General features: G+C 33.0%; 2 protein-coding genes across 2 annotated transcripts; both read left to right on the forward strand.

Moving 5' to 3' along the window:
• The first annotated feature begins 2,861 nt into the window (after positions 1–2,861).
• LOC126669251 (E3 ubiquitin-protein ligase ATL4) lies at positions 2,862–3,588 on the forward strand. Its single transcript, XM_050362669.2, has one exon. It carries the CDS (start codon positions 2,954–2,956, stop codon positions 3,473–3,475), a length of 522 nt encoding a protein of 173 aa, XP_050218626.1. The 5' UTR covers positions 2,862–2,953; the 3' UTR covers positions 3,476–3,588.
• A 2,648-nt stretch (positions 3,589–6,236) lies between these two features.
• LOC126669369 (brefeldin A-inhibited guanine nucleotide-exchange protein 5) lies at positions 6,237–22,630 on the forward strand. The gene is made up of 34 exons (XM_050362822.1): positions 6,237–6,374; positions 6,520–6,635; positions 7,317–7,398; positions 7,941–8,187; positions 8,347–8,468; positions 8,548–8,606; positions 9,733–9,790; positions 9,871–9,955; positions 10,054–10,260; positions 10,514–10,572; positions 10,690–10,759; positions 10,839–10,907; positions 11,419–11,541; positions 11,648–11,701; positions 11,811–11,899; positions 12,027–12,123; positions 12,326–12,424; positions 12,519–12,716; positions 12,845–12,955; positions 13,030–13,214; positions 14,239–14,862; positions 15,009–15,426; positions 17,239–17,478; positions 17,595–17,718; positions 17,830–17,978; positions 18,313–18,669; positions 19,142–19,308; positions 19,385–19,590; positions 20,035–20,183; positions 20,606–20,722; positions 21,070–21,206; positions 21,332–21,644; positions 21,917–22,012; positions 22,147–22,630. The coding sequence occupies exons 2-34, from the start codon at positions 6,533–6,535 to the stop codon at positions 22,210–22,212; spliced, it is 5,280 nt and encodes a 1,759-aa protein (XP_050218779.1). The 5' UTR covers positions 6,237–6,374; positions 6,520–6,532; the 3' UTR covers positions 22,213–22,630.
• The last annotated feature ends 17 nt before the right edge of the window (positions 22,631–22,647 follow it).

Below are 22,647 nucleotides of genomic sequence, written 5' to 3' on the forward strand. Positions count from 1 at the left end.
TTAACTTGATTAATTAAATTTTCAATTTTTTTAATTGTAACCGAACCGAGTTGACCGAATTAATCAAAATTCATAATTGAATTTAACCAAAATAGATTGGTTAATTTGATTTAATTAAATTTTTGCTAACTCTTATCACTAGGAACATAATATATAAAAATGGACCCCATTAAAAAGAAAGACTCAAGATTTCTTGATTATAGGTTTTTAAAGGATTTATCATCTTTTCGACTTTTTTTTATTTATAGTTCAAACTTTCGAAATCATCAATATTAGTTCATTTTTCAATTTCCAATTTCAATTCTATCCATTTGTTCAAATTGGTGTGGAAAAAGTTTCAAATATGTCTTTCACATTATTTCATATGGTTATGATTTACATTTTTATCGTAAAAAATCCTAAGATGAACAATATGAATGATATATTTGAACTTTTTTTACTCTAATTGAAACAAATGGTTACAATTGAAAGTGAAAATTAAAAAAAGGACCAAAATTGAAGATTTAAAGTTTAGACAATAACTAAAAAAGGTCAAAAATGTAAAGTAGCTTTTGATATAAAAAAGAAAAAATAAAGATAAAATGCTTATGTTTTAGTTGAGTAAAACTAAAAAGAAAAGAAAGACAATATGGTCTGCCTCTCATAGGCCAAACAAAGAAAAAAAAATTGCATATCATGAAGATATTATTATCAAACCATTATCTAATTAAAGACTGTAGCCCTATTATGATGCTCCCACTTTCACATCCTGGAAATGATGGTATCTGAGGTGTAATTTGACCACTTTTAGGTACATAAAATAATATAATCCTTCCTTAACAGAGACAAAATCAAAAACCTCTATCTTATTAATTTCTTAAATATTTTTAAAAAAATATTTCTATTTCTTTTTGAAAATACAATTAAAAGAATATCAAGAAATGAAAATCTGTCGTTGAGTTTGTGGTATCTGACTAGGATAGTGGAATTTAGATGTGTAATGGGGTCCTTTCTTACGTATCAATTGAAAAGTAAGTGATATTACATTAACATCAGAAGAGAAAATTGTGTATAAAATTGATTAAAATCAGTTTTTGACATTGTATTTGTAATTGCTTTTTTCTATTTTCCTTTTTACCTTTATTTATATTTGTGGGATGAAAATGGATTTTATTTCTTACAACATGTAGATCACACGTCAAAAGTTTGCCGAATTTTGCTACTTAAAATCACGTGCATGAATTATAGTCGTACAATTTGTGGTTTATTTTTCTTTGATAGTAAAGTTCAATTAGTATGATAATTTATTTGAACATATGGACTGCAAATAAAATAGAAAATTTAAATCGACGTCAACTAATGAATAGTTGATTAATCAATTATTAATTAATTAATTATCACTGTTTTTCTAGCGGAAGTAGTCAAATCTACTAGTCAAATATGATTATCCTTCAAATTACTTGAATATGATTTTTCATCGAGAATCTTAAACATTTTAATTAAACCAAAGACCTATACACAAACTCAAAATTAACCATCTCAATTTAAAAATTGTCAAGATTCTTAACATAACTAAAACAACAGCTAGATGATTAGGTTATGTATATCATTGATTAGAGTTTTATTATATAAACATACTTTCCCATAATTTTTGAGCATTACGTACTAATTTTAGTTATAACCAACATGAAATTTGATGATTGCTTTGCTTACACTTGTCTTTCTAATAGAAACCCTAATTTATTTATTTTAATTAGCTAGCATTACCAAATTTGATTATGACCAAATGGGTACCCTGTCATAAATTAAAATACAAATTTCAATTACAAAAGAGCCCAAAAAGCAGAAAAAATAAAGGAAGTACGTCACTGTCTGTTTTTAAGATCATGATCCTTTCAAGCTGTTTTTCTACTTTCATTTATACTTTAACTTTTTCTTCTTTTCCAAGCTTAATTTCTCTTCTTAATAAAAAAATAAAAAATTTAAAGCTTACACAATAAATTAAAATTATAAACCACCGACTTTATGTATTGTGACTTACACGATTGCACATGATAATGACCTAATCACTCTACTCATTAGCCTCACACTTTATTCTTATAGTTTTAGCTACAGTTGGATTCAACCCACCTAATCAATCTAAATCAACTCAAACCGGCCTAATTATCTTAATTAACCAAAATCAACTTAACCAAACTTAAAAATATAATAACAAACCAATATAATTAGTAGGTTTATTAGGCTAAACCGATAAAAACTATTATGTCAATTTGGTTAACCAAGTTTTAAAAACATTTTAACCGCAACTGCACCAAATTTTTCATTCACCGATGAATTAAAAAAAAATCTTTAACCAAATCAATCAAAATAAATAGATTAATTCAATCGTGGTAAAGTTTTGCTCACCGCTAGTTTGCAGCTAACACTCACATTGGTGAGCAAACGGTCACTTAGATTAAGCGATGTTTAGAAAAATAATATTAAAGTTGTTAATTAATATGATTTAATTGATCTACTTTTATTGCTCGATTCAGCTGAAATTAATAATTTGTTGATTCAGTTAGGAAAAAAAATTGATTTATTTTAGTTAAATTGGTTGGTTGGATCCTACTTCTAACTGTTCTAACAGTTTTATAGTTACATGTTCAATTTTTGTATATTACAATAATTAAAGCAACCACTGACACCTACCAAATAAACAAATATGCACAAAAATAAAATTAAAAAAAATTACCAAAATAAAGCAAAAATAAAATTAAAAAATTGTACCAAAATAAAGCAAAAATAAAATTGAAAAATTGTAAAAAAATAAAGCAATGTGGCTCCACCATCATCAGTGGTGGCTCTTCCATTTGCCTTTATAAACAACCCAATTCCTTATTTCATTCCTCCCCTTTCTCTCTTCCTCTTCCTTCATTATTACTTCTTCTTCTCCATTTAAATTTCTTATTTTCCTCTTAAAATCACACATTTAATGAGTTTCTTTGTAGAGGACTCGTGTCTGGTAGTCACGCATCTTATTTACCAGACTGCTGTTATTTTAGCAATCGTCAGATGGGCTTTATCTTGGGCTCTCAGGTCCCGAAACTCAGCCCATTCATCCTCTCCTAGCAGCACTGATTCTCTACGCCAGTCTCATCATCTCCCTTCTTCACAGCAAATTAGAGACGGTCTGATTTTAACCACTTTCGGCGACATCAATGGTAGGATCTCAGGAGCTTCTGACACGTGTGCTGTTTGTCTAGGCAAATTGAACGAACATGATCAAGTCAGAGAATTAAGGAACTGCTGCCACGTGTTTCATAGAGAATGCATTGATAGATGGGTTGATCATGATCAAGATCATGATCATGATGATAATCATAAAACTTGTCCATTGTGTAGAGCTCCTCTGTTGACTACTACACAGAGTATGGTTTGGGCCAAGTCTGAGCCCAGTTGGGCAGTGGAGAATATTCTTTATCTTTTTGGTGATGATTTGTTTATTCAACACTGAAATTAAATAATTGTTGTTGAATTATTTAGTGGATTAGAGACTAATGGCAGGCATTTAGATCAATTTTGGATGTAATTAAATTTGTATATATATAAGTATGTGTATTTTACTAACTGTTTGTCTCTTTAGTTTTTGTATTGTTTTGCATCATCATTTTTAACTTGCTATTGTTCAATTTCCATTAAATAAAAAGTTTATCTTGGCTAATGACATGATTAGCATCAAAACAAACATATTTGGCAAACTAATTGCCACTGATGTATGTAATTTTTATCACTTGTTATTCAAATTCAGTTTTTAATTATATAAACAATACCTAATCTATCCCTCATAGAGTAATAATTTTATTTTAAACTTATTTATTAAGTTGTACATAATAAAAATAAAGATAAAATCTCATTTAAGAATGTTATTAAATATTTGTAATAAGTGTCGTTATTATTTTTACGTATTACATCAAATGGTTAAAAATTAAAAAATAAAATTGAATTAAGTGTTAAAAAAACTAATTGATTAAAATGTTAATCATTCTAAATTATAAATATAATTTTCTAAATATTAAAAAGTTATAAAAATAAAATTTATATTCAAAATATTTGCAAAGTTACCTAAAAAAAAATATCTGCAAAATTTAATTCTCATATTGAATGTTTTTAGTTGTACCTTAAAATTTATGAATTTTTACTTGTTTGCTCCGCGGTAATAAACAATTTCAAACAAAGTTTCTAAAAAACATGATTTAAAACTGTTTTATAAACCGTTTTAAAAGCAGTTTCTAATTCGGTTTCAAAAACACAATTTGAAATTGTTTTATAAACCATTTTAAAAACAATTTCTAATAGAGTTTCAAACGGTTTTTGAAAAATACATTGAAACCGTTTTATAAAAATATTTTTAATACATTTTTAAAAAGTTTCAATATATTTTAAAAGGTTTAAAACAATTTTTAAATTTATATTTTTAGAATTGTTTATAAAATAATTTCAAAAAAAAAGAAGTATTTTTATAAATTTTTAGAGTAATTTTTTTAAAAAATAAATTTTCAAATCCAAAATATTTTTGGCAAATATTTTTAAAAATTGAGTATTAAATACTTATAAACTATGAACCAAGTAAGGATATGTTTGCGTGTATATGTTTACAAAAAAATTTAAACTGGGCTTAAAATTAGATGAAACTAGACTGGCAACGGCCCATATACAAGTTGAAGTTATTAAATATTGATTTTTTGAAAATTTTGAGACTGGATCACTCCAACATACTTCAATATTTGCTGTTTTAGACTATTACATAAATTTAAAAATAATAAATATATTTAATTTATATACGATATTACCAAATTATTCATATTTGTTATTTTTTGCTACACCATTATTTATAATCTTATTATTAGAGGTTAAATTTAAATAAGTAGCAATAAATTTCTTCTTCTTATTTTAAATAAACGACAGTATTATGAACTACAAATATTTCAAAGCGATAAATATTAGAAAATGGTGCATTTTTTTAATTTTATTAATTATAATCTAATTTTTGATAAACACATTTTAGTATAATCGAAAAGAACCATTTTTTCCCCAATTATAACCAAATCTATAATCTAATTTGATTCGCAGGGGGGACAATATATTGAAAATTATGGAGAATGCTTTAAAAGTTATGGAAATAGGTGAAGTTTATAAATAGGATGCTACGAGCGTTAAAAATGTCGACTATAGCATCATACCATCATGATAACCTAACTGTACGTGATGTATTGAATGTAAGCGGTGTGAGAAACGTAAAATGGCGTATAAAATTTGTAAATATATACAAATATTTTTATATACTTATAAGTACGTCATATATTAAAAATGTACAATTCCATTTTATATATCTTTGGTAAAAAAAAATACAATTAAACCTAATTTTTTTTATTGAAATATACTCGTCAAAATTGGACAATATATAAAATTAAAAGGTGGGTTTATATAAAACAAATCTGATATATTTTTGAAAACTATATCTTTAAATTAAGTAATTTGCTATAATTAAAATTTAGTTAATATAAATAAAAAAAAATTAGATCATAGATGATCTGAAAAAATGAATATTGTGAAGTGAGTAAGCTAATTTTCTATAAGTTATTGATATAAACAATTTTTTCTATTATTTCTTTGGCAAAAAGCTGGGAGTTACTGGTTGTTATCCTTAAATTAATCCCAATCCCATAGCAATACCACACCACATCTACACCACTCCAAAATTACTAATTTTTTATTTTAAATCACAAAATATTGTGCCTTTTCTTTTTATATTATTGCATTTAGTTCAAAAAAGAACAAAATCTATGAATAAAGTATTTACAAAAAAATCACCACAGATAAATTAAAAAAACTCATGTCTCAGTGATTTTTGTATACATGCATCTTAATATAATTAATTAATACTACAAATAAATAAATCTCGGTAGTTACGGGTGTAAACAAATCGAGTTGAAATATGTTATACAAGCTCGAACTCGAAAAAGCCTAAATTTTCAAGATCGAACTCGACATTGTTTTAATTTCGTTTTACAAAATATATATATATATATATATATGAATGTATTTTTCAAAAAGAAAACCAATTAAATATCAAAAGGATTTATACATTATTTTAAAAATTTATGTGATCAGATTAGTAAGAAGAAGGTCAAATTTATAAAATGTTCACACAAAAACATAAAAAACCGTCAAAATTGCAAATCTAGTTCAACTCCACGGTGCAAACTACGGTAATTCCTTCAAAAATAAATCAAATTCGGCCTGAGCGACTCCACCTTGTAGTGGTAGCTCATAACACAGAAACATAAACATAAACAGATCCATTTCACTTCACTCTCTCAATTTTCAGATCTCTTCGTTTAATTTAAATTCACGTAATTCCATTTGTCTTCTCAATAATTTTTCTTTGTTTCGATCTTAGTTACGAGTTTCGATTTGATCCTCTAATTTTATCATTTCTAAGCTTGAATCATGTAACCCTAACGTATTCTTGATTGATTTTTGATTTGTTGCTTGCAGAGTTGATACAAAAATGGCGGCAGGAGGATTTGTTAGCCGAGCATTCGAGTCTATGCTTAAGGAATGCTCGAGCAAGAAGTATCCCGATCTTCAGAAGGCAATTCAAGCTTATATCGGTCTGTTTTAGGATCTTTTATTTTTTTTCATTTTAGCTTAATTTTTGTTTGTGCAATAGATAATGTGGTTAATGTGTAAGCTAAACTTTTGAAATGAATTATTCGTATGCATCTAGTTAGTTTTATTTTAAATATGTAATGAAATGCCGCTCTGTTTGTTGGATTCTAAAGGACTGGATTGATTGAATCTATAACGCACGAGGTCTTGTTTGTACTATGTTATTTGGAATTTAATCCTCGCGGAGTTTATGTGAATTTTTAGCATGATTTTGTTTCTTTCAGAATGCCTGGTTTATTTGTTTAATTTATTACTTGAAAAAACGGAATTCTAGTAACTTCAACTCTGATTTTTGCAAACGGGAGACGCCGAGACGGAAAACTGACTAAAAAGGATTCTTTAATTAAGACTTTCCTAAAACTATGCTTTTGCTGGTATTTTGAAATAAACATTCCTTTTGAAGAAATCAGGACCTCTTAAGCTTATTGCATTTTTCACATCATAATATAAACAATTTCTCCCCCTCAATTTACAGTGTGGTTGCCTATGTTGAAATCTATCTATTTATCCGTTGTTTTTTCATGCACCATTACCAGTGTTATTTTCCCTTTTTATCCTATTGCAATAATCAGGTAGTGGAACTCATTTATTGCATTCTTTGTTTTAATTTTATGCTTCTTCAGAGGGTAACAAAGTGGCAAGTCAGCAATCTAAATCTAATGAGACTGAGACGAATCAAGCAGCATCATCAGCTGGAACTGAGGGGTATGCATTTGAATATTAAGGATTAATTAATTCTTAAACCTTAAAATTCTGTCTGCTGCATGCTTTAAGTTCAATTGCATTCAGATGTGTGCCGCTCACACTAAATTTATACTAAAAAACATCCAGCTTAAGCTTAGGCTGAATTTCAATGGAAATGTCAAGTTGGTTTAGATGATTGGAAACTAGTATAGTGATTGGTTATAATTGAGACTTAACCTGAAATTTGGATTTCGGCTGTTATATTTAATCTACAGTATCTCCCTTTGACTGTTTCTGCTGAACTTTTTCAACTTTTTAATGTTTAGGTCATAATTTCCCATCACTAGATCTTACACGAGCTATTGCTCAATATATTTCAGTTCGTACTCATATCCTGAAAAATTAAGTTGCAAGAATGTAGTCTTAGTTGTACTCGAGACTCAAGTTAGTTTAGGAAATACCTTGAGAGGAATATTTTGGTTCTGGCCATGGTTGGTTTAGATTGTCATTGATTTATTCTATTTCTAATACAGTTTTCATAAATCATACATTTTTTTTTGCAGTTCAGTTGAATCTGATAGTGGAGCTGTCAAAACTGAAACACAATTAGATCATTCACAAACAGCACCTCATACTTCTGAGGCACCTCTTGGTAAGCAGACTGGCAATGGTGGGAACATAACAGCTGCCTTAGCAAATGCCGGAAGTACATTAGAAGGATCTGATGTAGAGCTTGTACTGAATCCACTCCGTCTTGCTTTTGAGACAAAGTATTTGAAAATCCTAGAACCTGCTTTGGATTGTCTTCATGTATGTCAACCCGCTTTGTTTATATGTACTTTTAGAATCTCTACTTTTTCAGTTTCAGGACTTCTGTATGTGTCCTTACAGTAGAATCTAAGATAAGTCTAGGACTTGTTTTAAGCATGATGGCCTCTAATGTATTGTACACAACTTTTACAAGCACAGAAATTGATCGCTTACGATCATTTAGAGGGAGATCCTGGTTTAGAAGGTGGTAAAAATTCTCAGCTGTTTACTGAAATTTTGAACATGATTTGCAATTCTGTCGATAACTCATCACCTGACAGGTACTTACATCAGAATTCTTTTAAATATCTGGATATATTCTTCTTGACATACCTCTCAATTTTTGATGACTGCTTGCAGCACGATTTTGCAAGTGTTAAAGGTACTTCTCACTGCAGTGGCATCTGCAAAATTTAGAGGTATGTTGCCTAGTTGTTTAGAGAAAGAAAGAATAGGAATATTTAGATATTACTTGTTTACTGAATAAATCTGCAGTTTCTTTTGATGTATGTGCATTGTATCTATGGATATGCTCTGGTTTTGGGAAGAACTGATAACATGCTATAGGCTTTCATAATATTCTTTCCTTAGAGTGTTAGAACTTGATAAATAAGGATTTTAAGGCTGCAGGTAGCAACTCATGATGAGTATGTGTGGCTTTTCGGATTTGAATTCAGTTGGTTGATAAATATACAGTGAACTAAAATAAACTATAATGTTTTTGGGTAATTAAGGTTGTTTGCATGGGTAATTGAACCTGAAACTCTTGATAGTAGGCGGGTCAGTGTTTGGATAGCTAGAATTGAAGGATGATAGTGGAGAAGGGAAAAGATTGCAAGGAAAAGTTTCATAGTGAAGTTGAGGGGAAGTCTCGAACTAATCTGGGCTGATAATTTTATTCTTCCATTTAGATTTAATTCAAGATTTTTCATATGATTATGCGACTTTAAAATCAAAACCATTATATTTTTTTTCTCACAAGACCTGACACAATAAAATTAAGGCCAAAGAAGATCTAGCGGACAAAAAGGTCTAAAAGCTACTGGCGTCTATGCTAATGAAAATAAAAAAAATACCAAACTATGCTTGAGTAAAGCTCAAATTGACTTCCAATCAATAGTTCTTATGTGAGTCACTAGATGTGGGGCTGGTATATGATTCATGGCGCTAAGCACAGAATTTAAAATAGGGCCGCCTCATCTCAACTGGAAATGGACTTGGCATAAGTTGGACCGTTCTTGGTCAGCTTGAGTGGTGTTATTTTCTCCAAATTATCTTTGGCCTACAGGGAGCAAAGTGATGCTCAGTGACGTTTACTATCTTCAATTTTCTTTTGTATCATTTTTGGCAATTGATTTGCAGTCGCATGCCTGAATTCTAATTTGACTTTCATTTAATTGAGACATTAATACCTTTGGAGTATGCTTGATTAGCTAATCTCATGCATGACCTGAGTATGCAAAGATATTTTGAACTAATTTGTAGGAAAAACATTTACATTCATTATACAAGTCTATATTGCTGAGAAATCTGTATTTAATGCAGTACATGGGGAGCCTTTGCTGGGAGTGATCAGAATTTGCTATAATATCGCCTTACACAGGTTGTGATTGTGTAGCTAGCTTCACAATATTTGATACCAACTAGGAGTTGCACTCATGATTTGTTTTCTTGGATGTGCAGCAAGAGCCCCATAAATCAAGCCACATCAAAGGCAATGTTGACACAAATGATTAGCATCGTATTCAGAAGAATGGAAACTGATCCTGTATGGATGTTAAATTATTACAACTGTTCTTTGTAATCTATTAGGAAAGGAGAGAACATGGTTCTTTTCTAACTTAATCTGCTTCTAATGTCCAACAGCAAAATCAGGTTTATACTTCATCTAGTTCGGCCGAAACTACAGAAGCCTCCTCGACAGAGAAATCACATGTGAAAGCAGAAGAAGCTTCTAAGGCAGACCAAAATGAGGATGGAATGACTTTGGGAGATGCGCTTAACCAGATTAAGGAGACATCTCTTGCATCTGTTGAGGAACTCCAAAATCTTGCTGGCGGCGCTGATATCAAGGTCTGTATTTTATTTGTTCTCTTGTTAACATTTTATTTTTCGCAATTGTAAGTTCTTTTACATAATGGATTCAGTGATAGTTTATACACGATGACTGCCTTTTTCTATTTTCTATTTTCCAATCATTTAGCAAATGTTTTTTCACTAATTTTTGTAAGTTTCCATAATGCTGTTTATTGTCCTCTCCGGGCTTAGTGAGTTTTTCTTTTCATAGTGGTGTTAAAAGAAGGTAGTTTAATTATACTGTATACAGGGTTTGGAGGCTGTTCTTGACAAAGCTGTGCATACTGAAGATGGCAAAAAGATAACGAGGTACACATATGAAAAAGTCTTAATACCTCTTTCCACTTTTTGTTAGTTCAAATTCAGGAAGATATTGATAATAGTTTGCAACCTTCTTGTTTAATTTTACTTTTTATTCTTATCAAGGGGGATAGACCTGGAGAGCATGACCACTGGACAACGGGATGCTTTACTGGTATTCCGCACCCTGTGCAAGGTTTGTTTTCTCAGCGTATCCTTATATTGCTTTTAGCCTTTCATTGGATTTCAATAACTGTGTAAAGGAATATCAACAGATGGGTATGAAGGAAGATAGTGATGAAGTCACGACCAAGACAAGGATCTTGTCTCTAGAGCTTCTACAGGTTCAAATTTGGGTTTTTTTTAGTCCGCACATTTTATTTGATTGTTTAAAGCATACTAACTGAGCCTACACCAGAGGTTTATTAGCTACATGTAGTTTTAAGTTCAACATCGTTCTATTACTACTCTGGTTTTAGGTATTATATTTAGTTGTCCTGTCTGTAATTAGTATTTCAATATATAGGTGACTAGAATAAATTGAAGCAAAGAAGCTATATGCTGTATTATATCACGTTAGTATTGTAGTGTCATTTTATTTTGCGGAACCAATGAATGTCATGCTTAATTGCTGCTGAAAGCCTGTTTATTTTGGTATAAATTTACAACATATGCTGGCTTTTCCTTATTGTTGGAGAACTTTGCAATACATAAGGCGCTATGAGATATGTGACTCGTCTTTTTTTCTTCAACCATGAGAAGAAGAAAGTGGGAGTGGCAGAACTTTGTAGATTTGTGGAATCTTGTTTCTTTCATATATGTTTGATTATAACTATTAGCATATGTTTGTTGCAGGGTCTCTTAGAAGGAGTTAGCCACTCATTTACCAAGAACTTCCACTTTATTGATTCTGTAAAAGCATATCTTTCTTATGCTCTGTTGCGTGCTTCAGTTTCACAGTCTCCTGTTATTTTTCAGGTTTACTAGAATTTGATGACCAATTTTCTATTTCTACATATGTGTTTGTAAAAGATTAGCTGTGAGATAATTGTTTTTCATTTGTTTCTGCTTTCTTTAATGGCAGTATGCAACTGGAATCTTCTCAGTACTTCTATTGCGATTCAGGGAAAGTCTCAAAGTATGTAAATGATTTTGGTAATTTGTTACAGTTAATTGTTACGCAATGCCATTACCTTTTTATACTAAATTTTCATTTTCTAATGCTCTTTTCAACAATATATTTACAGGGCGAAGTTGGTGTGTTTTTTCCCTTGATAGTTCTACGATCATTGGATGGCTCAGAATGTCCCATTAACCAAAAAATGAGTGTTCTTCGGTAATCGTGTTCTTTCCAGTTGCTTGAATGTAGCAAATTATACTATGCCTGCTGCAGTTTTTGATGGTCCTTTTGAGGATCCTTCCTATTTTTCTATGTCAGCTCCTGAACCATTGTAGTTTTGCAGTATGGTCGAGAAAGTATGCAAGGATCCTCAAATGCTTGTTGATGTATATGTGAACTATGATTGTGATCTTGAGGCACCAAATTTGTTTGAACGCATGGTACTACGGAGCCTGTTCCATTCAATTTTCCTTACGTGTATCTTAATCATCTGATTTTTTTAATCTTTTTTTCCCTTTTTGATATTGGGACCCAGCCAGTCATCACTGTGCTCTCTCCAATAGGCTAAAGCCTGATTGATATTTTATAAACCTCACTATCAAGAGAATAATATGTCCTTGCTATTCTATGAATATTATATAGGTAAATACACTGTCCAAAATAGCTCATGGGAGTCAAAGTGCAGATCCAAATTCTGTTGCTGTATCTCAAGCTACATCAATTAAAGGATCATCGCTTCAGGTACATCTACAACTTGTCTGTTGCCTGAGAATGAGATGGTCAAACTGTTAAAGTAGTAGAAATTGGCTCAGTCGCTCTTCCTTTATCTTTCCAGTGTTTAGTAAGTGTGCTGAAATCACTGGTAGACTGGGAGAAGTCATGTAGAGAATCTGAGAAAAAGTTTAAGAGAGATCCATCTCTTGAGGAATTTTCAACTGGAGAATCTGTCGAAACAAAAGGCAGAGAAGATGTACCCAATAACTTTGAAAAGGCAAAGGCTCACAAATCTACAATGGAAGCTGCTATATTGGAGGTGATTAATCCTGCGTTATCTACACAACTATGGTGCAACACAACTATTGATGTCTATAATGTGTTTGACCTGTGCCTCTACTGTTCAGGTAGAATGAAAGCTTTGTTAACAATTGTATTCCATTGCAGTTCAACCGGAAACCAACCAAGGGTATAGAGTATCTAATATTGAATAAGCTGGTGGAAAATACTCCTGCTTCAGTTGCCCAATTTCTTAGAAATACTCCAAATTTGAATAAGGTAGAGTCTATTCTCTAAATTCTATTTCTTTTTTGTGCTGATTTGGATTTGTATAACCATCAATGAATTTGCAGGCCATGATCGGTGATTATTTGGGTCAACACGAGGAATTTCCCCTTGCTGTCATGCATGCTTATGTGGATTCCATGAAGTTTTCAGAAATGATGTTTAGTACAGCAATACGTGAATTTCTTAAAGGGTTCCGACTTCCTGGAGAAGCTCAAAAGATAGATCGAATCATGGAAAAATTTGCAGAAAGGTATAGGAGTATTTGGCCTGGTCTGCGTGAATGTCTTTCTGTACAACTTATTGAATCTATTTTTTAGCAACTAATATAATATGTATTTCTTCTTTATATTAAACACGTGCATGATGCTGAATGGCCCTGTTGAGTCTTGCTTAATTTAGTAGCCCGGCTAACCATATGCATCTAAGCTTTCTCCTAGTCGAAGTTGAATCTTTTTCCGTAAGGACCATAACTAACCGTCAGAATCGTCCTTTCCTCCTTATCTCCACACGACCACCCCTTTTTTCCATCATTTTTTCTACAAGTGATAGTATGTGTTATGCAGCCTTGAAGACTTCTGTGCATGCAAAGTTTGTCATTACACTCCTTTGTCCGGCTTTTTACTAATTGCCCAGTTCCTACTTTTCCTAAATTCCCATATTAGCTTAGAATTAAATTTTGGATATTTTCCATCAGCTACTTCTTGCCGTTACAAGTCATTGGAAATTACTGTCCATGAACAGTGTAGCAGGACAAATTGCACTTGTTTAGATTATGTTATAAATGGGAAGTCTGTCATTTCGTTTTTTTATATTTTAAATTTTCTGGTTCTTTCTAATTTTTATTTATCTTCAAATCGATTTCTTTCTTTTGGTTTTAAAATTTTAATTTTATGTCTTTACCAGTCTCTACTCTCTTGCTGGTTTTTCCAATTGTTATAGTACCTTAAATCAACAATATTGCCTATTGTTTTCTACATTTAATTTAATAAATCTAATCAATACCTCTTTCTGCTGTGACTTTGTTTTATGGAGCTTGCATTTTAAATTAAATTAATTTCCTTGGACAAGGTAACATGACTATCTGCACTATTATAGATCCTTCTGTTTTAATTCTTTTACTTATTTTCTTTTTATTTCTATTTTGCAAGCATGATAAAACATGCAGCTCTGGGTTACAACTGAATGCACTCTAGGCATCTGACCGCCACTTAGTTTCCTAGTCCATACCTGTCGCTATTTAGAAGTTTAATCTTTCTGTGCCTTGTCTCTGGCAGATATTGTGCAGATAATCCAGGTCTCTTCAAAAATGCAGATACTGCATATGTTCTTGCATATGCAGTTATAATGTTGAATACCGATGCACACAACCCAATGGTGTGGCCTAAAATGTCCAAGTCAGATTTCGTACGCATGAATGCTATGAATGATAGTGAAGATTGTGCCCCAACAGATCTATTGGAAGAGATATATGACTCCATTGTTAATGAAGAGATAAAATTGAAAGATGATGCAGCTGATATTGGGAAAAGCAGACAAAGGCCAGAAAGTGAAGAAAGGGGCCGCCTTGTCAACATTTTAAATTTAGATCTCCCTAAAAGAAAGTCATCGACTGATGCCAAGTCTGACAATGAAGCTATAATTAAGCAAACACAGGCAATATTCCGGAAGCAAGGAGCCAGGAGAGGAATTTTCCATTCCGTACAACAGGTTGAAATTGTAAGACCTATGGTTGAGGCTGTAGGGTGGCCGCTACTTGCTACATTCTCAGTGACTATGGAGGAAGGTGATAATAAACCAAGGATTGTTCTCTGCATGGAGGGATTTAAAGCTGGAATACACATAGCACATGTTCTTAGAATGGATACCATGCGCTATGCTTTCTTGACATCATTGGTTCGGTAAGATCATCCTTTTTAGATATTTATTGCTAGTTTTGTTGCTTTTTACTTTTCTGGAGAAACTTTTTCGAGTATTAATTTCTGTCATCCGGAAAAGTTTTTACTATGATATTTAACTATTTAAGCTTTCTTATATTTTATGTCAGATTTACTTTCTTGCACGCCCCAAAGGAAATGCGTAGCAAAAATGTAGAAGCACTGCGCACTTTACTTGCGCTGTGCGACTCGGAACCTGATTCACTCCAAGACACATGGAATGCAGTTTTGGAATGTGTTTCTCGGCTTGAATTTATTACTTCAACTCCATCTATTGCTGCAACTGTCATGCATGGATCAAATCAGATATCCAGGGATGCTGTTCTTCAATCCCTGAGAGAGCTGGCTGGGAAACCCGCTGAACAAGTTTTTGTCAATAGTGTTAAGCTTCCCAGTGATTCTGTTGTGGAATTTTTCACTGCACTCTGTGGTGTATCAGCTGAGGAATTAAAGCAGACACCTGCTCGTGTGTTCAGTTTGCAAAAGCTTGTTGAGATCAGCTATTACAATATGGCTCGTATACGCATGGTATGTCCTTTGTCTATTAAACTTCTATATGTTTTTTATAGACAATGATAGATGGCTGCCATCAGACTAGTATGGATTATCACTATTGTTAGACCCGTACGAGTCGACTCGTCGAGGTAAAATCGATGCGACTCTATACGGTGAATCAAATATAGCATGGAATCGGTGGAGAATCTCCGACTCGGTCTGGAATCGTTCAACTCGTTCGATACACTCGATTCATGTAAAGCTTAAAAAAAAAAACTTTTATTGAAGGTGAGGTATAAGAAAAAAAGACATAATATTACAAACCCATTCAATAAAGCTTGATTTAATGCCTGATTGTTGAAGAAAGAATAAAAAGAGGAGTAGAAGATAAAAAATGTGTAGTTGCAGAGAATGGTAGAAGAAAGAAGAAGAAAAGACAAATGAAGAAGAAGATCACGTGGAGAGAGGGAAGATAGAGAGGAAAGTGAAAAGTAATTTTAAAAAGTTAATTGTTTTATTTCATAAGTATTTTAATTAAGTAGTTGTCAAATCAACTTCTAGTCATGATAACATAAAAAGCTGTGGCAGAGAGTACAAACTTTTAGTAATGATGACAATGACATAAATTAATTTAGTTCATTTAATCATTTTTATTAGAAAATATAATTTTTATTTAAAAGATAAATATTCTAATAAAAATATTTTATTTTATTATATATTTATATTTATAGTTTAGCATTAATATTTATTTTAACATTATTTTATTTATATCAGCTGAATCTTACGATTCGATTCTTGATTCTCGATTCACAAAATTAAAATTTCGATTCTCGAGTCGATTCTCGACTCAACAAATGTGTGTTATCAATTGTACATATCATATTGGGGCGAAAAGCCTTTTATCCCCCACCCAACCCGATCCATCAATCTCATTTATGGATTCAAGGAATGGAAATTACTAAAGGATCTGTTGGATCGAGACTTCTTTTGGTGACCGATTCCCTTCCAACTTTGCTTTTTGCAAAAATGCAAGGGAAAGACTAATGGGCCCTTCCTTCCTCTACCCTCGCATTAGTCAGGGAGGTCTTCATCCACTGGGTGAGCCTATTGGTATTGGGGCTGTGAATCATGATTTGCTGCACTAAGCTCATGTTTGTAGTCTTAATTTGGTGACTCCATTGGTTGACTCCCGTTCCATTTCCCCCACCCAACCCGATCCATCAATCTCATTTATGGATTCAAGGAATGGAAATTACTAAAGGATCTGTTGGATCGAGACTTCTTTTGGTGACCGATTCCCTTCCAACTTTGCTTTTTGCAAAAATGCAAGGGAAAGACTAATGGGCCCTTCCTTCCTCTACCCTCGCATTAGTCAGGGAGGTCTTCATCCACTGGGTGAGCCTATTGGTATTGGGGCTGTGAATCATGATTTGCTGCACTAAGCTCATGTTTGTAGTCTTAATTTGGTGACTCCATTGGTTGACTCCCGTTCCATTTTAGACTTTTTGTCGTTTTATTTTACTATTAACTGCTAAATATTTCTATCTATTTATTTCTATATTCGATTGCTTTTTGGAATCAATTTCTTTGAGATAGTATTCAATAAGCAGCTTATTTGTTTGCTCAGCAGTCTGATTTTGGAACCCTGATAATAAAAGCATAAAGTTGGATGCCTGGATTAGATGATATAATTGTCTGCTGATTATAATTTTTTCTATAGGGACCTTTGATTGTTGAGCTGTCTTTTATGTCTTTCTTTATGATGTTGGGTTAATGTGTTGCATGAACTACATAATTCAATATGATATCTTACAGTTTATAAGGATTTCTTGGTATTTTCTCCAGGTTTGGGCTAGAATATGGTCCGTCCTTGCAAATCATTTTATATCTGCTGGAAGCCATCGTGATGAGAAAATTGCTATGTATGCCATTGATTCTTTGAGGCAGCTTGGTATGAAATATTTGGAGCGCGCCGAGCTTGCTAATTTCAGTTTCCAGAATGACATTCTCAAGCCTTTTGTTGTTCTTATGCGGAATAGTAGAAGTGATTCCATTAGGAGACTAATTGTTGACTGCATTGTACAAGTACGCCTGCTTAGCTTTCCTGGAGTGGTCTTTTCTTTTTAACTAGTAATTTGGATTTTTCATGTACAAGCTGCTACACATCCTTCTAACAAATAATTTCCCGGTGTCTATTGCAGATGATAAAATCGAAAGTTGGAAGCATAAAATCCGGATGGCGTAGTGTTTTTATGATTTTTACTGCAGCTGCAGATGATGAACTGGAGTCAATTGTGGAAAGTGCCTTTGAAAATGTCGAACAAGGTAGGATAGAGCTTTTCCTTCATTTTCTTACGGGTTCTTTTTGGCCTCATTTAATTGGCAATCTTCCCTATTTGTTAGTTTTACCATATCTAATACCACGGCCATTTGCAGTTGTCTTGGAACACTTTGATCAGGTTGTTGGGGATTGTTTCATGGACTGTGTTAACTGTCTTATAAGGTTCGCCAACAACAAAACTTCTCACCGTATAAGTCTGAAGGCTATTGCACTTCTCCGCATATGTGAGGATCGTTTGGCAGAGGTTTGTTGTATAATTCTGCAACTTCTATGCTAATCGACTTTTTTACTTCTGGTGGTTGGGGATAATAGTTTGTACTTCCAGTGGATGCCTTTCCTTTTAAATTCCCACCATCTTTTGCTTTTCCTATTATTTTGCTGTACATAGATTCAAGAAACTATTAAATGGGAAAGTTAGATAGATGTAGTCCGTATTTATGAAATGGCAGCACAACATTATCTAATTATCGAAAACTGCATGTATGATTGGCAAAGTTATTTAATATGCTCACAAACTTCTTCTTTTTTTACTGAATGAGAGTTACATGCAATTGTTTCTAAATCTTTTTGAATTTTAGGGCCTCGTACCGGGCGGTGCTTTGAAGCCTATAAATGTTAATGTTGATGCAACTTTCGATGTGACTGAGCATTATTGGTTCCCGATGCTAGCCGGTTTATCCGATTTGACATCAGATGCAAGACCTGAGGTTAGGAGCTGTGCATTAGAAGTTTTGTTTGATCTACTGAACGAGAGAGGTAGCAAGTTTTCAACATCATTTTGGGAGAGTATTTTCCATCGTGTCTTGTTTCCCATTTTTGATCATGTGAGACATGCTGGAAAGGAAAGCTTAGTCTCTTCTGATGATGAGTGGTTTCGAGAAACCAGCATTCATTCCCTTCAGCTGCTTTGCAACCTTTTTAACTCATTCTACAAGGTATGAATGATTTTCTTATCTTGTTCTTTTTCTTCTTGTCTAATTATACATGGAAGTGCAATTTAGCACACAGGATAGTCATATTTGTAGCAAAGCTTGTGATGCCTTTCACATAAATTGTGAGATGTGCGACTTACCATCATTTGCGCTTTGGGCTTAAGACTTTGTAAGGAGTATAAAATTTGGAACTGAATGACTTGACTCTCTAACAATTTGTATTTGCTGCATAATTTGGTGAGAATAGTAAAAGGCAGTATTGAGCATGTTGAGTTTGAGGATTACCAAAGAGAATATGCGAGGATGGTGCATAATTAATTTATACAATCTTTAATTTTATGTATTACACCATTTTTAGTGGAATTATTTAAAGGTATTTCTTAGCAATTTTAGCATCAATATTTGACTGATGGAAATTAAATTATGTTGCTTATCGGATGAAGATAACAAATTGACTCTCCTTTCTCTTACATAGGAAGTATGCTTCATGTTGCCCCCACTTCTGAGTTTGCTTTTGGACTGCGCAAAGAAGACGGATCAGACTGTGGTTTCAATCTCTTTGGGTGCACTAGTACATCTCATAGAAGTTGGAGGTCACCAATTTAGTGACAGCGACTGGGACACATTATTAAGAAGCATAAGGTCTGCGTCTTTATTTGCTGATCTGAGGATTTCTTGTGATTAAATATTTACTGACCTTTTTAATTTGGTCCATTAGAGATGCTTCATACACAACACAACCCCTTGAGCTGCTTAATGCTTTAAGCTTTGAGAATGCTAAAAGCCCTTCTGTGCTAGTAGATTCAGAGATTAGCACTGGTGATAGTGCAGACAACCATATTTTCGATGGTGGTGATCATGCATCTGTTGTGCAAGACCACATTCAGGAATTGGGATCGCCGAGCAATAATGATGGATCTGAAGGTCTTTTTTTTTTTTGATAAAAGATATCGATTATTTGTCTGCTATTGAATTAACAAAATGCTTTGCAATAAGTTCTGTTTCTTAGATGCTCAGCAGGCAAAATAAGTTTAAAATAGAGCACGGGAGAAAAATAAAAAAATTGCCGCATAAACTCTAGAGGCTATCTCCTGAAATTGGCTAAAGCAGAAAATGTGACCACAGAGAGATGGAGTAAAGAGTCTGAAGTGTATTAGCCAGCTAATTATTTAGGGAAAAATTGATACTGTATTACCAAATGTTAGTTAAATTCAAGTATAGTTACCTTTTAAACTGTGTGCTGAGCTCTACCTTATGTGTCCTTATGTTTGATGTTGCTTTCAGTTAAACCCATCAAGTTTTATGTCTGCATTGGCTTTAACTGAATCCTACATGTGCTTATTCTTGTATGCCTTCCATTGCCATCAGGGAAAGGTCATAAACCTGATCTTCAAAGGACCCAAACTATAGGTCAAAAGATAATGGGAAATATGATGGACAATTTGTTCCTCAGAAATCTTACCTCCAAATCCAAGGCTCCTGCTTCCGATGCCTCAGTTCCGTCATCTCCAATTAAGGTACTCGATACTTCAGTTTTTTAGAAAGTAAATACTAACTTTCTTGAGGCTGTAAATGAACTAATGCTTCCGAACTATGAAGATCGATTTATCCTTTTAGATGTTGCCTTTGACATTGGTGGTTGCTTTCCATTGTTAGTCCAGACTTTATCTATTTAAGCCCAAAGCATGGAGTTTAGTAAAGGGAGAGTATGGAATGGGAGAATATATAACTTTCAAAAGGGACTGAAAAATTGTGAAGTTAATATTTAACATCTTGAAACGCTTTTGAGTAGTTTCTATTCCCTTGGCTGATTGAGAAGAGGAGAAAGTACAATCAAATCACTTACTTAAACTTTGGAATCCATTTCAAATATGTTCCTTAATTTTCCATTTCTTTGTAATGCATCTAACATCTATACTCTTGATATTATGCATTGTAGATTCCTGATTCTGTCGCGCCTGATGCCAAAGGTGAGGAGGAAAGTCCATTGATGGTAACTATTAGGGGCAAGTGCATCACTCAATTGTTACTTCTTGGTGCTATTGATAGTATTCAGGTATATATCACATATTTCCTTACATTGCTACTGCTGTTTATGATGTTTTACTTGTTCAGTGTCCCTTTACAAGTCATTTAGATCCCTACCGTCCTAAATGATCATCACATGTATGCTTAAATCAAGTGCCTTCAAGCCAGAAAGTAGAAAGTCCATCTTCGCAGGATATTTACCAGTTTTCTCCAAATCCAGAGCAGTTATCCTATATGATTTTGTTTATTTCATTTGATTTGAGATGTGGCTGAAGGAGGAAAGAGTTGTAGATGGAGACTTCCCAATTTGTCATGCCGGTAGAATTTGAGGAATTCTTTTGTTTCTAACAATGACCTCTTTCCAAATTTTTGCAGAAGAAGTACTGGACCAAGTTAAAAGCGTCACAAAAGATTGCTGTAATGGATGTTTTGTTATCCACCTTAGAGTTTGCTGCTTCATATAATTCATATCCAAGCCTCAGAACCCGGATGCACCACATTCCTGTCGAGAGGTGGGAAACAAGTTCTTGCTTGATTTTTTTTCCTTCTCTCTTCATTCATACTTTTTCCAATGTAAAATTTATTTTTTCCTACTTAGTGAAAGAAATGCAACTTTAATTGGTTCATTCGTTGACAGGCCACCGCTAAACCTTCTTCGTCAAGAATTGGCAGGAACTAGCATTTATCTAGATGTGTTGCAGAAAACAACTTCAGGTTTCTATGCCAACAAGGAGCAACAAACAGAATCTAATACTTCAGATCAAACTAGTTCAAGCTTTACTGGAGAAGCAACCGAGGATGAGAAGCTTGAAGGAGTGGCAGAAGAGAAGTTGGTTTCTTTCTGTGAGCAGGTACTCAAGGAAGCATCTGACCTCCAGTTTTCTGTAGGGGAGATCACTAATATGGATGTTCATCGAGTTTTGGAGATACGGTCACCCATTATTGTTAAGGTATGTAATATCTAACCTTTTATTTTTAACGTTTTACATCTCTCATTGGAGGTCTTACCCTCCCTGCCTGTGATGAGATAGTACTCTACAGCAGCCAACTTATTTCAGTATTTTTATCAGTCCTCTCATTGCAAGACTGGTCATGGAAATACTAACGCAAGTGCAACATATTTGTGCCATTTTCTTCATCATTAAAATTGCACTTGATTCCGGATATTCATTTTGTAAGTTTTGGTGCTTACACAATTTTCTATGCCATTATGATATTTCAGGTGCTCAAAGGCATGTGCTTTATGAATAATCAGATATTCAGAAGACATTTGAGAGACTTCTATCCTTTGCTTACAAAACTTGTGTGTTGTGATCAGGTATCTCTTTTTTTCTAGAATGAGTAAATTTAGTGCAAAAGAAAGTTATTTTAAAGTTGTCAATTAAAATTCCTTAATTCTAACAAATAATCGACAGAATGATTGATTATGATTGCTGAAACTGTATTTTTCAGATGGACATTCGTGGAGCGCTAGGAGATCTGTTCAGGGCGCAGTTAAAATCTTTACTGCCATTGTGATTGTTAACAATTTTCTTGGTATTTATTCGAGGGATGACATTTTTAGCAAATGACGTACCATCAGAAACAAACTGTCCCAGAAATTCAGTTAAATCTTCGAGTGTTACTCAACAGACGTTTCTTTTGCAGATTTAAGTATCTAGCTAGAAGCCATTGTTTTCTTGTAAAGAGTTTAGAGAGAGATAGGAAGGTATAGGAGTTCTTGTATAATTTTTGTCTGTGATATATGAATTTTAGATTCTCAAATTATTCCGTGACGAACATCAGATATGTCTATATATGTTCTTAGCACCTTAAAGTGCTTTACAAACCTCAATTATCTGTATCCGCCTGACCTGGCTAATTTTGAACCCATAGTATTCATTCTGTAATTGAAACTGAATGTACTTAGCAATGAAATACATTATTACCTGATGCATTTCGTGGAAATAATTG

The sequence above is a fragment of the Mercurialis annua genome, linkage group LG2 (assembly GCF_937616625.2).
Source record: "Mercurialis annua linkage group LG2, ddMerAnnu1.2, whole genome shotgun sequence".
In the NCBI taxonomy this organism is placed as follows: Eukaryota; Viridiplantae; Streptophyta; class Magnoliopsida; order Malpighiales; family Euphorbiaceae; genus Mercurialis; species Mercurialis annua.

What these genes read in the sequence shown, in the direction of transcription:
- LOC126669251 (XM_050362669.2), top strand. Translation starts at nt 2,954, where the DNA reads ATGAGTTTCTTTGTAGAGGACTCGTGTCTGGTAGTCACGCATCTTATT.
- LOC126669369 (XM_050362822.1), top strand. Translation starts at nt 6,533, where the DNA reads ATGGCGGCAGGAGGATTTGTTAGCCGAGCATTCGAGTCTATGCTTAAG. An exon ending in GAAGAATGGAAACTGATCCT is followed by an intron (nt 9,956 to 10,053) that starts GTATGGATGTTA and finishes AATGTCCAACAG; the next exon opens with CAAAATCAGGTTTATACTTC. An exon ending in AGTCTCCTGTTATTTTTCAG is followed by an intron (nt 11,542 to 11,647) that starts GTTTACTAGAAT and finishes CTTTAATGGCAG; the next exon opens with TATGCAACTGGAATCTTCTC.